Source organism: Lactuca saligna, chromosome 1, assembly GCF_052625555.1.
Source record: "Lactuca saligna cultivar CGN05327 chromosome 1, ASM5262555v1, whole genome shotgun sequence".
Taxonomy (NCBI): domain Eukaryota; kingdom Viridiplantae; phylum Streptophyta; class Magnoliopsida; order Asterales; family Asteraceae; genus Lactuca; species Lactuca saligna.
In genome coordinates this window covers 135,951,897-135,968,800 of record NC_136417.1, presented here as the reverse complement: position 1 = coordinate 135,968,800, position 16,904 = coordinate 135,951,897, and the positions used below count along the sequence as shown (strand labels likewise).

Genomic DNA, 16,904 nt, shown 5'->3' with positions numbered 1-16,904 from the left:
CCCCCCATAAAGCATTTGAAAACATTTAAAAGATAGATTAAGGGGTATGAACTCACTTGAAGATGGTGGTTTGGATGTATTGACTGAAGTAGAATGCTAAGTGTCAAGTGAAGACTTGTACACACTCAATGATCCTAGTTAACATATAACCACACATATATGTATCCAATTAGACTTTAAACCACTAATTGACAAAGTTAGGACATTACACTTTATATAAGTGTTATAAGCCTCTAGGAATGTATCTAAGTGTTGTAGGACCTTGCTATTGTGTTTGGGGTTCAAGGGTAATGTCACACCCCGAAAACCGAAGGCGGAAACATTTCCGGGGTTGACTCCACGTTGAGTATCAAATCCAATGCACATAGTAAGTAAAGTCAAACAACCATTACATTACATAATAAAGTTTACAGTTGTTTCAAAAGTAAAGTTTGTACAGTTGTGTTACATAATATATATATAAACAAAAGAAACGGATCTTCATGTACACCGTCTTCAAGCAAAAAGGATCTTCGGGTACCTGTTCTAACGTTGACCTGAGAACACAAGCGGTTTGAAAAGCAACATAAAGCTGGTGAGTTCATAAGCGGTTTTTGTTTGTGAAAATGTTTCGAGTTTCCTTTCTGTTTTTGAAATGTTATGTACACAAAGAAAATCCCGTATTTTCTTAAAAGTTGGTTATTGTTTCACAAATGTAAAGTATAATAAGTTTGTACACTGAAAACATGTCTACTCATGTGAAAATGTATAGTTGGTTATTTGACTTGTTAAACTGTTCTGTTTACTTATCATGTGTTACCAGGAAAGTCCCATACTTTCCTTATTGTATGTTACCAATTGTAAAAGATGTAATGTTATCCAGTTTGTTACTCTTTCTAGTAATGTAAGTATTACCCAGAAAAGCCACATGCTTTCCTGCAATGTTGGTTTCTAATGTAAACGATCTTAAAGATGTAAAAGATGTAATCGTGATTAGGTTCCATGTTTTCTCTAGGAAAGTCCCGTACTTTCCTGAATGTTAGTTGTAGTATGTGAAAGATGTAAAAGATGTAAAAGATGTAAAAGATGTATAAAATGGCTCATTATTACTATAAGTAAATCTCTGTTATCCTAATTGCGAGTTCCATAACCATACAATAGACCGAAACCTGTGGCAATAAGTAGTCCACATGTGGCAATAAGTAGTCCACATACTTATGACTTTCGTCACCCTTGAACTGTAACGTCATAAAATTTCCAACCAAAAATTTTCATTTTTACAACCATCAAGACATGAGTAATTAGTTTAGATTCCCAAAATAACGACGTAGTCTCAAACGATTACATAACAAAAGATAAAATAGTTTCCCCGAGTGTGTGTACGGTCACGCTGGCGCCTTCCCACGGTCCTCACTCGTACCTGAAACACATAAAGCAACAATTGTAAGCATAAAGCTTAGTGAGTTCCCAAAATACAACATACGCACATACGCCTTTCCAGGCCTTGACCTTCCGGTCCATGTGTCTCAGGGGACTTCCGTCCCGACTGGGTAAACTTTCCGGTCCTACCCATCAACCTTTACAGTCCATATGACCACGCCTTCCGGCCCATATCAAACATATCATACATGACACATATAGCAAATAACTTAACACACATAAAGCATATATTCCATATCATATTCGACCTTCCGGTCACATAGTCAAAACCCTTCCGGGTACAGTATAGTGAGAAGACTCACCTCGTATGCCTCGCTAATTTGCTAATCGTGAATCCTGAAATCACTCGGGCTCGAACCCTCGAGCTGCGATCCTCCTATGATATTATAAATCTATAATTATTACTTGTACCACTAAGGTGGACCATCCAAATCAAGTCAACACAGGTTGACCTGGTCAACAGTCTTTAGTCAATTTGGACTCGACTCGGCGAGTGCACAATAGTGACTCGGCGAGTCTACGCGTTTTTACCAACTCTCAAGAATTTTCCCTTTGACTCGTCGAGTACTCCCCCGACTCGACGAGTTCCACCTGGGCCTGAATCATAGGGCCACCGCAACTCAACTCGCCGAGTCGAAGGTCAACTCGGCGAGTCCCATCCTGACTCGGTCCACCTGTCAAAACCTTTCCAACTCTCTGCGACTCACTGAGTCGCCCACAACTCGGTCCAGTCTACATGCAGGATGGTCTCAAGGACAATCTTCAAGCGACTCGTCGAGTCTGTTCTTCAGACTCGGCGAGTCCATGCCATGCACCAGCTAAAACTGGCTTTTGCGGTCAGATCCGTTCCATAAATACATAGATATGGCCTTCCCAAGCTTATTTGTCACGCAAAGTCTCAGTCTTGGTTGCCATGCAATGCATACAAGGCTTATTTTGAAGAAACAACCTTTAATATGGCAAGTTTAACTTCTAACTCAAAAGGATGGACATAAAGCTTGTCATAAGGGGTCTCCTGGACCTGCTAAAGTCCAGATCTAGGTTCCATGTCTCCATGGGACCTCTCATACTTCTTAATCAAGCCAAGAAATGCAAGAAGGAACCCTAGATTTGGCCCATCAACACAAAACACGAAGATTGGCTCAGAAAGTTACCTCAAGAAGACCCCCTTGATGAAATAGCAACAGATCTAAGCTCCCCAACACTTCAAGCTTGCTCCTCTCCCTCCTTTCCTTGCACTATCACACAAAATGATGAACAAAAGGCCTTCAAACACACACACAAGGGCTTACAGACGTATGGAGGCTCTTAGGGTTCAAGGTGGCCGCATATGAGGGCCATAAGGTCCTTTAAATAGAGCTTAGGACCGGGAAATTAGGGTTTCATTAAACAGCGCGGACTCGTCGAGTCCATCCCTTGGACTCGCCGAGTCCGGACGCGAACCCCCGCTAAAAACCGCGACCCGACTCGGCGAGTTCAACCACCAACTCGCCGAGTCCCCTCACAAAATGTCAAAATATATAAGAAATGAAGATACCTGGGGATCCGGGCTGTTACAAATCTCCCCCACTAGAATAAGACTTCGCCCTTGAAGTCCCGCTTAGGCAAAAAGCTCCGGATGCTGCTCCCGCATCTCCCGTTCCGGCTCCCAAGTCATCTCTGATCCCTTCCGATGCTGCCACTGAACCAATACCAGGGGCACCTCCTTGTTTCTCAAAACCTTGATCTTCCGATCTTTGATGGCTACAGGTCTTTCAGCATAATTCAGACTTGCATCCACCTGAATATCCCCTAACGGGACCACCGTTGATTCGTCGGCTATACATTTCCGCAGTTGCGACACATGGAAAGTATCGTGAATCTGTCCCAACTCTGCTGGCAAGTCTAAACGGTAGGCTACCCGACCCACCCTTGCGATCACACGGAAAGGACCAATATACCAGGGCCCCAACTTGCCCCTCTTCCTGAATCGAATCACTCCTTTCCAAGGAGAGACCTTCAGGAGCACGAGATCACCAACCTGGAACTCAAGCTCGGACCGTCGCTTGTCTGCATAACTCTTCTGCCGGCTCTGAGCGGTCAGCAACCTTTGCCTGACCATCTGAATTTGCTCGGTCGTCTGAAGCGCGATCTCCGTGCTACCCATAACCTGCTGTCCCACCTCACCCCAACAGATGGGGGTGCGACACCTCTGCCCATACAACAGCTCAAAGGGCGGCATACCAATGCTCGAATGATGGCTGTTGTTATACGAGAACTCTACTAAAGGTAGATAGGTATCCCAGCACCCTCCGAAGTCCAACACACATACCCGAAGCATGTCCTCGAGTGTCTGAATGGTCCGCTCACTCTGGCCGTCTGTCTGAGGATGATATGCCGTACTGAAATGTAACCTAATACCCAACTCTTCATGGAATTTCTTCCATAACCTGGAAGTGAAACGCACGTCGCGGTCCGAAATAATCGAGATTGGCACCCCGTGCCGAGATACTACTTCCCTCACATATAACTCAGCCAACTTCTCCGCAGAAGAGCTCTCACTAATAGCTAGAAAATGAGCGCTCTTTGTTAGTCGATCCACAATTACCCAAATTGCATCGACTCCTCTCGCCGTTCGTGGTAACTTGGTAATGAAATCCATAGAGATTTGTTCCCACTTCCATTCGGGAATCTCTAGCGGTTGCAGCTTACCGTGCGGTCGCTGGTGTTCGACCTTGACCTGCCGACAAGTCAAGCACCTCTCGACGAACCAAGCGACATCCCTTTTCATACATGGCCACCAGTACTCCTTCTTGAGATCCAAATACATTTTCGTAGCACCAGGGTGAATCGAGAATTTCGATCGATGTGCTTCCTCCATCAAAATAGTGCGCGCACCGCCCACAAACGGCACCCAAATCCGTCCCTGAAAAGTCATAAGCCCCCGACCATCCGTAACAAATCCTGATACCTGACCTACCACCCGTTCCCTCCTCTGGTGTTCCGGCTTTGCAGCCTCCATCTGAGCCCCTCGAATAATGTCCAGAATCGGGGTCAAAACCGTCAACCTCATACAAATGTCTCGGATCGGGGCGCTATCCGCCCTACGGCTCAATGCGTCGGCTACCACATTAGCCTTGCCCGGGTGGTACAGGATCTCACAATCGTAATCCTTCACCACATCCAACCACCTCCTCTGTCGCATATTCAGATTTGGCTGATCCATCAAGTATTTCAAGCTCTTATGGTCCGTGTAAATCGTACACCGAACCCCGTACAAATAGTGTCGCCAGATTTTGAGGGCAAACACCACCGCCCCCAATTCCAGGTCGTGCGTGGGATACCTCGACTCATGAGGCTTCAACTGCCTCGAAGCGTACGCTATCACATGACCCCTCTGCATAAGTACCGCCCCCAAACCCGATATAGAGGCATCACAATATACCACAAAATCCTCCATCCCTTCCGGGAGTGCAAGCACTGGAGCTTCGCACAATTTCTGACGAAGCGTCTCAAACGAAGACTGCTGCTCCGGTCCCCATGAAAACGCAACACCCTTCCGGGTCATCCTAGTAAGTGGCACAGCGATCTTGGAGAAATCCTTGATAAATCTGCGGTAATATCCAGCCAAACCCAGAAAACTCCTGATCTCGGTGGGCGATCTCGGCACCTCCCACCTCAACACCGCCTCAATCTTGGCCAGGTCGACCAATATCCCCTTCTGGTTCACAAGATGCCCGAGGAATTGGACCTCTCGCAACCAGAAATCACACTTGGAGAACTTGGCATACAGCCTCTCCGATCTCAAAACCCGAAGAATCTCCCGCAAATGCTCCTCATGCTGGTCCCTAGTCCTCGAATACACCAAAATATCATCGATGAATACGATCACCGACCGATCCAGCATCGGTCGGCACACCCTGTTCATGAGATCCATGAATGTAGCCGGGGCATTGGTGAGCCCAAAAGGCATCACTACAAACTCATAATGTCCATAACGAGTCCTGAAGGCAGTCTTTTGGATATCCTCCTCGCGAACCCTCATCTGATGATATCCCGACCTCAAGTCAATCTTGGAAAACCAAGATGCCCCCTGCAACTGATCGAACAGATCGTCGATCCTAGGTAATGGGTATCGGTTCTTAATCGTCAACTTGTTTAACTCCCGATAATCGATACACATCCGATGTGAACCATCCTTCTTTTTGACGAACAAAATCGGCGGTCCCCAAGGCGAGCTACTTGGTCGAATGAATCCCTTCCCCAACAGCTCCTGAAGCTGCGAGGATAATTCCTGCATTTCCGGTGGAGCGAGACGGTAAGGCGCCTTGGCGATGGGCGCCGCCCCCGGAACCAAATTGATACGAAACTCCACTTGCCTCTCCGTAGGCACGCCCGGTAACTCCTCGGGGAACACATCCGCAAACTCGCATACAACCGGAACGTCATCAATCGAATTGGGCCTCTCCGTGGTCACACGAGTATCCATCACATAGGCTATGAATCCATCACAGCCCTGCTGCAGACTCTGCCTTGCCCTGGCCGCTGAACAAAACGCTGACCCACACCGGGTCCCTTCGCCATAAACCGTGAGCACTCCCCCACTAGGGTCTCGAATCATCACCAGCTGTCTCTCGCAGTCAATGACTGCTCCAAACTTACTCAACCAATCCATGCCCACGATAATGCAAACATCCCCCATAGCTATAGGGACCAAGTCTATAGGAAACTCGACCCCAAAAATCTCGAGCACGCATCCTCGAATCACCTCGGTGGCGTATACTGCTCTCTCGTTTGCTATAGCAACTCGCAGGGGACGACTCATCGTCTCCCGGTCGATATCGATGTACTGGCTAAAAGCCAGCGAAACAAAGGACCGACTCGCACCTGAGTCGAATAATACCAAAGCAGGCACATGATTCACAAGAAAAGTACCTACGCATATAGGAATATAAGCATAATGTCTCAGCATAAATGTAAATACGTGAAAGAATACATACCGGCCACTACATCAGGCGTCGCGCGGACCTCCTCCACAGTCAACTGGAAAGCTCTCCCACGAGCCTTCGGGGCCTCGGTCTTCACTGGCCGAACCTCAGGAACCCTGGCAGCAGGCGAAGATCCCTGGCGAAGCTGGGGGCACTCGGCCTTCCGATGGCCAGTCTGGTTGCAATGGAAGCAGACCATAAATCCCTTGGGGCAATCCCTCGCAATGTGCCCCTCCTTGCCACACTTGTAGCAAGCACCCGATCGACATGCCCCCTCGTGACCCTTGCCGCACTTCCCACAAGTACGGCTCTTCTGTCCTCCGAATCTCAAATCAGCAGACTTGGTCCGCTTGGCTGCCGGCTGCGACTGAGGCGACCGCCGATCCATCCGTTGAGACTCGGCCTCCTCCCTGGCCTGGGTCTCCAACTCGATCTCCCGCTTCCTGGCATTCGCCTGAAGCTCAGCAAAAGTCTGATAGGATGAGTTCGATACGAACTCCCGGATGTCTCTCCTCAGCACTCCTAAATACCGGCTCATCCGAGCCTGCTCCGTGGACACCTGCTCGGGGCAGAACATCGCCCTCTCATGAAACTTCCACGTGATGACTGCAACCGAATCATTACCCTGCTTGAGGGTCAAGAACTCCTGAACCAACCGTTCCCTCTCTACCGGGGGAACATACTCGTCTCTGAACATAGCAGTAAATTTCTCCCAAGTCAAGGCTGAAATCTCCGCGAGAGTGAAGTTCGCCGTCAAGAACTTCCACCAATCCTTTGCTCCCAGGCGGAGCTGGTTCAGGGCGAACCGCACCCTCAGATGCTCCGGACATGAACAAGTATAGAAGCATCCCTCAATATCGGCAATCCACCTCATCGCAGCAATCGGATCCTGAGTCTCGTTAAACTCTGGTGGCTTCGTGTTGCTAAACTCCCGGAACAGCAACGAGTCACCCCCCTGTGGTCTGGCAGCAGCCACAGCTGCGGTAGCTGCAGCAGCGGCAGCCTCAGACAACGCGGCGTACCGCTCATCAAATGTCTCCATCAGCGTGGTCTTAATAGACCCAAACATCTCCGGGATCTCGGCCCGGATCGCTGCAGCTACCTCCTCATGAATCATCTGACGAAGCTCCTCTTCAGTCACTCCACTCGTGCCAGGTCTGTGTCGTGGTCCAACCATGATGTCTCTAAAAGACAACAAAAGAATATCAGAGACCCTATTGGGCAAAAATCGCACTCGATAACACAGTCCTGCTCAGTTTTCGATACTCAGGGGTTCCCACTTGGCTGCCTACTGACCCGGTGTCCTTGGTAGTACGGGCCCAATACTGCCAGTTACACCGCGTCGGTATTCACCCAAGTCATCCTCCCCAACCTCGAATCCTGAGCACTCTATTCTTTTTCATACTCTTGTTACTCACTCACTCTCGAGCACCTCATAGAAGCAAGTTTTCCTAGACTAAGGCATCACAAAATCAGGCCACTCTAGCCCTAATATGTATACCTAGTCTACTAGCATGCGTATCATATCATATCATATATCGTAACACATATAATAAGAGTATTTTGGGGATTTTTACCGTTCGGGCGCTGGCTGACCGTACACACTTTTTCTTCTTTGGTCGTCTCACTTATCAAAAATTTAAATTTTAATTAATTAAATTAAATTTTTTTTGTAAAAAAAATTTCTCCAATCCCCGGTTTGAGTCCAATTACGCCCGAAGGTGTACCCGAATCCCTCAAACCAAGGCTCTGATACCAACTTGTAACGTCATAAAATTTCCAACCAAAAATTTTCATTTTTACAACCATCAAGACATGAGTAATTAGTTTAGATTCCCAAAATAACGACGTAGTCTCAAACGATTACATAACAAAAGATAAAATAGTTTCCCCGAGTGTGTGTACGGTCACGCTGGCGCCTTCCCACGGTCCTCACTCGTACCTGAAACACATAAAGCAACAATTGTAAGCATAAAGCTTAGTGAGTTCCCAAAATACAACATACGCACATACGCCTTTCCAGGCCTTGACCTTCCGGTCCATGTGTCTCAGGGGACTTCCGTCCCGACTGGGTAAACTTTCCGGTCCTACCCATCAACCTTTACAGTCCATATGACCACGCCTTCCGGCCCATATCAAACATATCATACATGACACATATAGCAAATAACTTAACACACATAAAGCATATATTCCATATCATATTCGACCTTCCGGTCACATAGTCAAAACCCTTCCGGGTACAGTATAGTGAGAAGACTCACCTCGTATGCCTCGCTAATTTGCTAATCGTGAATCCTGAAATCACTCGGGCTCGAACCCTCGAGCTGCGATCCTCCTATGATATTATAAATCTATAATTATTACTTGTACCACTAAGGTGGACCATCCAAATCAAGTCAACACAGGTTGACCTGGTCAACAGTCTTTAGTCAATTTGGACTCGACTCGGCGAGTGCACAATAGTGACTCGGCGAGTCTACGCGTTTTTACCAACTCTCAAGAATTTTCCCTTTGACTCGTCGAGTACTCCCCCGACTCGACGAGTTCCACCTGGGCCTGAATCATAGGGCCACCACAACTCAACTCGCCGAGTCGAAGGTCAACTCGGCGAGTCCCATCCTGACTCGGTCCACCTGTCAAAACCTTTCCAACTCTCTGCGACTCACTGAGTCGCCCACAACTCGGTCCAGTCTACACGCAGGATGGTCTCAAGGACAATCTTCAAGCGACTCGTCGAGTCTGTTCTTCAGACTCGGCGAGTCCATGCCATGCACCAGCTAAAACTGGCTTTTGCGGTCAGATCCGTTCCATAAATACATAGATATGGCCTTCCCAAGCTTATTTGTCACGCAAAGTCTCAGTCTTGGTTGCCATGCAATGTATACAAGGCTTATTTTGAAGAAACAACCTTTAATATGGCAAGTTTAACTTCTAACTCAAAAGGATGGACATAAAGCTTGTCATAAGGGGTCTCCTGGACCTGCTAAAGTCCATATCTAGGTTCCATGTCTCCATGGGACCTCTCATACTTCTTAATCAAGCCAAGAAATGCAAGAAGGAACCCTAGATTTGGCCCATCAACACAAAACACGAAGATTGGCTCAGAAAGTTACCTCAAGAAGACCCCCTTGATGAAATAGCAACAGATCTAAGCTCCCCAACACTTCAAGCTTGCTCCTCTCCCTCCTTTCCTTGCACTATCACACAAAATGATGAACAAAAGGCCTTTAAACACACACACAAGGGCTTACAGACGTATGGAGGCTCTTAGGGTTCAAGGTGGCCGCATATGAGGGCCATAAGGTCCTTTAAATAGAGCTTAGGACCGGGAAATTAGGGTTTCATTAAACAGTGCGGACTCGTCGAGTCCATCCCTTGGACTCGCCGAGTCCGGACGCGAACCCCCGCTAAAAACCGCGACCCGACTCGGTGAGTTCAACCACCAACTCGCCGAGTCCCCTCACAAAATGTCAAAATATATAAGAAATGAAGATACCTGGGGATCTGGGCTGTTACATGAACCATTTCGGTTCGGCTGTAGCTAGCAGCCAAGTGTGGGGTAGTCAGCCCCGTATAGATCTATACACTCAAGTCACGCTCTCTAAATACCAGAGATTCTGGTTATGGGTGTAGTCCTCCACTCGCGTATCTCGGTGGAGTGTTCTCCGAGGACGTGTCTCCAATCATACAAGATTAACAAATTTACTAGTAATAATGTGATAGTCCTCCACTCGCGTATGTGTGTGGAGTGTTACCGAGGACAAAACAGTGTACAGGTATTATGTTCAAATGTTTAATGTCATGCTTTTAACTGATAAAATGTGGAAAACCATTTGTGAAATATATGTAAAACATAACAGTTTAATGACCTATTTCACAAATATATGTTACGTGATCTGCATGTTCAATTGGTTATCAGTTGTGGTAATTAGTAATAAAAGCATATGAAATATGAAACACACATTTGAAAACATGTTTCGAGTACAAGAATTCCCTTGTACTTTTCTTGTGTTCCCCCTGAAAACAGTGAAAAAGGGTACGGGTATGAACTCACCGGACTCGGAAACGTGTCGGTTTTGAATGCTAGACGTTGGTTCGGGGTTTGATTACTAGCGATGTCCCTATGTAAAATGAAATAATGTCCATATATATACAATTAGAGATACATTCACTAATCATATGTGTCACACCCAGCTAAAGCGGAAACACAAGGTATGACAGCGATAACGGTTTCAATGCAAAAGATAAAGATACATCACCATAGCAGTATTTAAAAGTTTACAATCCATAGCTTCAAAAGAAACAAAATACAAGTTTTTCAAAATAACATTGTTCAAAATATAGCTTCATAATAGCTTCAACATGATGCAGCATGCTCTATGATGATGAATCTTTACATCCACTTACTAATTACTTCCTGAAAAAGCATGTAAAACGAGCGTCAACTATGAAAATAGTTGGTGAGTATCACAAGTTTATAAAAATCGAGCGTACAATAAGGCTTTTCGTAAATACAAGTACATTGCTTCAATGATAAACAAGTTGATTGCTATTAATGAATACAAGTTTATTGCTATAACGAGAAACGAGTTTGTATGTGTATGAGCAAACAATGAGTCTCAACCAAACCTATGACTGAAGCCCTATCGAGATCTATGCTTATCGTTCCATAGATGAATATGGTATCATGCACTCCAGCGATTCGGGCGAGTGAGGAGTTGTCAATTCCTAATAGCGCTATCCATAACGACCATTGGCTCAAAGAGTTAATGGTTAGAGATAAGGGAAGGGCCTTAGTACGATAAGTTCTCATGTTCCGTGTTGCATAGACATACATAAAGAAACATAGCAATACAATAGCAATCATGTTTGATACAATTCAATTTAAATACAACATGCAAACAGTAGTTTTTCTGGACATGCTTTTCCACCCCAAAACATAAAAACCGAAAATAGGGGAGTGCGTGAATACTCATAGTATGCTAAATATAGCAACCAAGTTTATACGAGTTAGATAAATACAACGGATATAAATAGTTTAGGACATGCTTTTCCACCCCAAAACATAAAAACCGAAAATAGGGGAGTGCGTGAATACTCACAATGTTTTGTGTAGACACAAGCGGTACTTCGGGATGCACCAACGTCTTACTATCGGGATCCTACGACATCAAACACACGCACTAGTGAGTTTCCATGTCGATATCTAATGCTAATATACTAAACTCTACATATAGGGAAATGCCAATTTATGTTTTAGTATTGGATTTTATATCAATTAGTTACACTTTTTCTGAAGTAATGAAATTCTATATATCGGGCGATTAATTACAACCTTGGAATATAAACTTTCCAAATTTTTAAGTCCTTATTACAACATAAATTCACGAAAATAGCATTCGAGGGATAAAAATTCTCAAACTTTTTATTTAACTGTTATTACACAATACTAAGCTGGGAAAATTATAAAAATGGATTTCCAAGCTGTTTAATTATATTTTATGATTTTTGAGCATTTATTTCAATAAAAATTGAAATAAATAGAAAACAGTTTCCAAAATTACCCAAACTTTTTATTTAATTTTTATTATACATAAATAGGCTGGGAAAAATATAAAAGATATTTTTCAGTGGGTATTTCTATTTTTCCTTGCTTTATTCCTTTAAATAGTCATTAATTAAAGAAATAATATTAAACAGTTAAAATAAACCACCATAAATTTTTGTAACATTATTTACAGTATAAATATCCTGGGAAAAATATCAAAAGTGGTTTTCATAATGTATAAACTGGTTTTGGGTATTTATGTATATTTAAGTGTATTTTAGTGCAATTAACTTTAGAAAATAAGAGAAAAATAGTTTACAATAGAGAAAAATATTCAAAATTTTTATGTAACCTCCTACTCTATAATATTATATCCTGGTAAATTTTCATGAATTTTGGATAATCAGAACTATTTCTCCCATTTTTAGACCATTATAATTACCAAAAATTGGGAAAAATAGTAAAACATGATGGAAAATCTTGAAATTATTTTCTGGAGTCACCCATCACAGGTAAGGTATGCGCAAATTGTTAGATACAATTTTCACATCCTATAAAGTGGTTTTGTAATTTATCATGTCCTAAATAAAAGAAAATTAGAAATCATATGAAACAGTAACCAAAATTGCTGAAATTTGGTGAGAGGTCATTATTCCCCGTAAGGATCATCCATGAATTTATTTAGGATTTATTGACCTCTGGAAGTATTTTATATGATTTATGCCCTTGGTTTTAGCAATAATTCTAATAAATCAATGAAATAACAAAAGCTCTTGAAATTTTCCAGATTATCTCATGCATGCAAGGGCTTTCAAAAGGAAAAATGTAAAAAAATGTATTCAGAAGAGAAATGAGGGTAATGATTCCAAACAATTTAAGAAAAGTTGCATGCAATAATGCATGAAGTGTAAATGTGGCTGAAGTTCATGAATTTGTGTAGCCCATTCAGTGAGGTTTTAAGCCACGAAATTTCAACCATAATTCACTAGATATGTTAAGTTTCTAAGGTATTTTTCCTCAGATTTATGGTTGGGTTTAAGGCCATTGTTTAAGCAAGATAAAAATAGTGATCACAGAAAAAGAGCTGTGTGCGCAACCTTTTTGTAAAATCTGCTAAAAATCGGATATTTAATATTTTACAGTGAGACTAGTTGGGTTTGAAAGTTAACTCGTGGAACTAACCAATACAAAAAGAATATCATGATTTGGTTAAGAAATGACTGAGTTATGATTGTTCAAAGTCGAACAAAGTAATCTGGCAGATTGCATGTTTGCTTGTGTGCATTATTAGGGTATTTCAACAAGAACATCATGCATGTCTTTGGTAAGGCCCGATTTTTAACACATGCATGGAATGAATGAGAATCCAAGATGTACTAGAAATGGTTTAAATGCTTTTGTTCATGCATGAACACAAAAGAAATGGAGAAGAACATGAAATATTAGGTTTTGATGTCACATGATCATATGTGCATCTTTTCCACTCCTTGCATGGGTTTGATCCCGGATTTTCACCATCTCTAACACATGCATTGTGTTATGGTGAGAATCTACAAACCACAAGGGGAGAATAAAGATTTCTAGCCATGGAAAGGCATAGAATCCGAAAAGTAGAGAAGACTAAGAAGAAAAAGAGGTTTAACCATGAAACTATGGAAGAAGATGTTGTTGTTTACCTTGGTTTTGACCTTGAGAGAAGTAAGAACACTTCAAGGGCTTCACAATCTCGAAATTTTGCAGAGAAATGAGAGGATTTTCGTGAGTTTAGAGAGAGGGAAGAAGAGAGTGAAGTGTGTGAAGAGAGTGAAGTGAGAGAGTGAAGAGGGAAGAGGTGGAGTAAGGGTTTAAGCTTAATGATTGTGTTTTGGGGAAGAGAGAGGGCATAGGGAGGGGTGATGGCTGGTTTTTGCATGCATTTTGGCCTCCTCTCTCCTAAATTTTAAACTTTATAAACTTCCCTCCTATATTTTATATAAAAACATTCATTTTTATAAAATGTTTATTAAGCAATTTGATTTATTTAAAAATCTTGTTTTCAACAAATAATTTATGATTAATACTTGTAATTTATATTTCTAGTTCATTGGTATAATCCATAATTTGATTAATAAAATTTGATATTAGGAGGTTTATAGCCAAATTTTATAAAGTTTTTAAGCTTTATAATTAATAACTTTGGATTTTTGGCTCTTTAGGGTTTTTGGAATATTGTTTGATATTCAACAACATGTTGAAGTATAATTAGAATGTTTTAATTTATTTTTAGAGTTTTATACCCTATTTCAATTATAACAAAGCTTGAAGCTTTATTCTAATTATAGTATTGGCATTCCTATTGTAGCTAAGCAACTTACTAGAATTGTAAGTATCAAGTATATTAGTCCTAGACCTTAGTTGGATCCTAGTTTATGCAAGATTTTTTACCTAATTTATACTACTAGGTCATGGCGTGTTGTGCATGAATGGTTATTATAAAGATGCATGAGTCCAAGAATGACCTGAATTGGCAGTTGTCACAGTATCCCCCACTTAAAAAGAATTTCGTCCCGAAATTCATTCTATGTCATCGCTTGTCATCGCAAGGGAAAAGTTGCGGATACTTTTCCTTTATGAAGTCCTCGCGCTCCCAGGTGTACTCCGGCCCGCGTTTTGAGTTCCATCGAACTTTCACAATCGTGATCTTACTCCGCTTAAGTTGTTTTACCTCCCTGTCAAGGATTTCTATCAGTTCCTCAACGAAGCTCAGCTTATCATTGATCTTAATTTCCTCTAGGGGTACTATCAATGTTTCGTCGGCTAGACATTTCTTAAGGTTGGAGACGTGGAATGTGTCGTGAATGGCGCTTAACTCTTGGGGCAATTGGAGTTTATACGCTACTGGACCAATCCTTTCAAGGATTTCAAAGGGTGCAACATATCTCGGGCTTAGTTTTCCTTTCTTACCAAAACGCACAAGCCCTTTCCAAGGCGACACTTTTAAAAGTACCTTGTCTCTTACTTGGAATTCTAATGGTTTTCGACGATTATCCGCATAACTTTTCTGACGATCTCTAGCAGCTTTAAGTTTATCCTTGATGATAGCAATCTTGTCGGATGTTTCCTGGATAAGTGCGACTCTAGTCAACTGTCTGTCTCCGATTTCTGTCCAGCATAAGGGCGAACGACACTTGCGTGCATACAATGCTTCATATGGAGCACATTGGATACTCGTGTGGTAACTGTTATTGTAGGAAAACTCAATTAGGGGTAAATGAGTATCCCAATTTCCTTTTAACTCAATGACACACGCTCGTAGCATGTCTTCCAATGTTTGTATTGTTCTCTCAGTTTGCCCATCTATCTGAGGGTGGTAAGCTGTGCTCAAATCTATCTTGGTTCCTAGTGCCCTCTGTAACATCCACCAAAATCGAGATGTAAAACGACTATCTCTATCAGAAATGATAGATAAGGGTACACCATGCAGAGAAACAATTTTGTCGATGTAGATTTGGGCCAATTTTTCCATCTTGAAATCTTCTCGAATGGGGAGAAAGTGTGCAGATTTCGTCAGTCGATCCACTATGACCCAAATTGAGTCATGACCTTTAGCAGTTCTAGGAAGTTTGGTAACAAAGTCCATAGATATTTGCTCCCATTTCCATTGGGGAATTTCAGGTTGTTGCAACAACCCGGATGGTTTCTGATGCTCAGCTTTGACTATTGAGCATGTCAAACACTTCCCAACGTACAAGGCAATATCCTTTTTCATTCCAGGCCACCAATAGTACTCTTTAAGATCCTTGTACATCTTATCTGCTCCAGGGTGGATGGAGTATTTAGATCGATGAGACTCCTCTAGTACCATGTCTCTCAGGTTGTTAACCCTTGGAATCCAGACCCTGTCTTTAAAATAACGAACTCCATCAGGTTTGGTTTCAAATCTTTCTTCCAAACCATGTAAAGTTTCGCTTGGAAGATTTTCCTTGCATAACGCTTTCTCCTGGGCATTAATGATTTGAGATTTCAAGCTTGTCTGAATTACCATTCCCAAAGCTCTCACATGGGAAGGTTTCACTCTTTCTTTCCTACTAAGAGCATCGGCTACTACGTTAGCCTTCCCTGGGTGATATCGTATCTCACAATCATAATCACTAAACAACTCTACCCATCTTCTCTGCCGCATGTTTAACATTTCCTGATCCAGGATATGCTGAAGGCTTTTGTGATCGGTATAAATGGTGTACTTGGTTCCGTACAAATAATGCCTCCATATCTTCAGGGCGAAAACTATTGCTCCTAGTTCTAGATCATGGGTGGTATAATTCTTCTCGTGCGGTTTGAGTTGTCTGGAAGCATATGCAATGACCTTATCTTTTTGCATTAGCACACATCCTAATCCTTGATGAGACGCATCACAATACACCACAAAGTTCTCTAATCCTTCTGGTAAAGCCAGAATTGGTGCATTGCACAGCTTGTTTTTCAGGATTTGAAACGCCTCTTCGTGTTTCTCTTCCCAGAGAAATTTTCTATCCTTTTGGGTCAAAGATGTTAATGGTTGAGCAATCCTAGAGAAATTCTCAATGAAGCGTCTGTAGTACCCAGCTAATCCTAGGAATTGTCGTATTTCTGTCGGGGTTTTGGGGGCCTCCCATTTCTTGATTGCCTCTATCTTAGCTGGATCTACATGGATTCCTCTTTCACCGATCACAAGACCAAGAAAATGTACTTCCCGAATCCAAAATTCACACTTAGTGAACTTAGCATACAATTTCTGTTCCTTCAACAGCTCCAACACTAGCTTTAGATTTCTATTGTGATCTTCTTTGGTCCACAAGTAAACAAGTATGTCATCGATAAATACAATTACAAACCTGTCTAGGTATGGTCTACAGACCCTATTTATCAAATCCATGAATACAGCGGGTGCGTTCGTTAGTCCAAAAGGCATGACTAAGAACTCATAATGTCCATAACGGGTTCTAAAT

General features: G+C 42.7%; 1 protein-coding gene across 1 annotated transcript in view; it reads right to left on the bottom strand.

Moving 5' to 3' along the window:
- Positions 1–16,904, bottom strand: part of LOC145012012 (uncharacterized) — an 80,229-nt gene that overhangs the window by 41,574 nt on the left and 21,751 nt on the right. Inside the window, exons 2-3 of the mRNA XM_078970776.1 lie at positions 16,004–16,696; positions 14,759–15,772 (exon numbers count right to left, since the gene is read on the bottom strand). Coding sequence (XP_078826902.1) covers positions 14,759–15,772; positions 16,004–16,696 — 1,707 coding nt within the window. The remainder of the gene's footprint in view (positions 1–14,758; positions 15,773–16,003; positions 16,697–16,904) is intronic.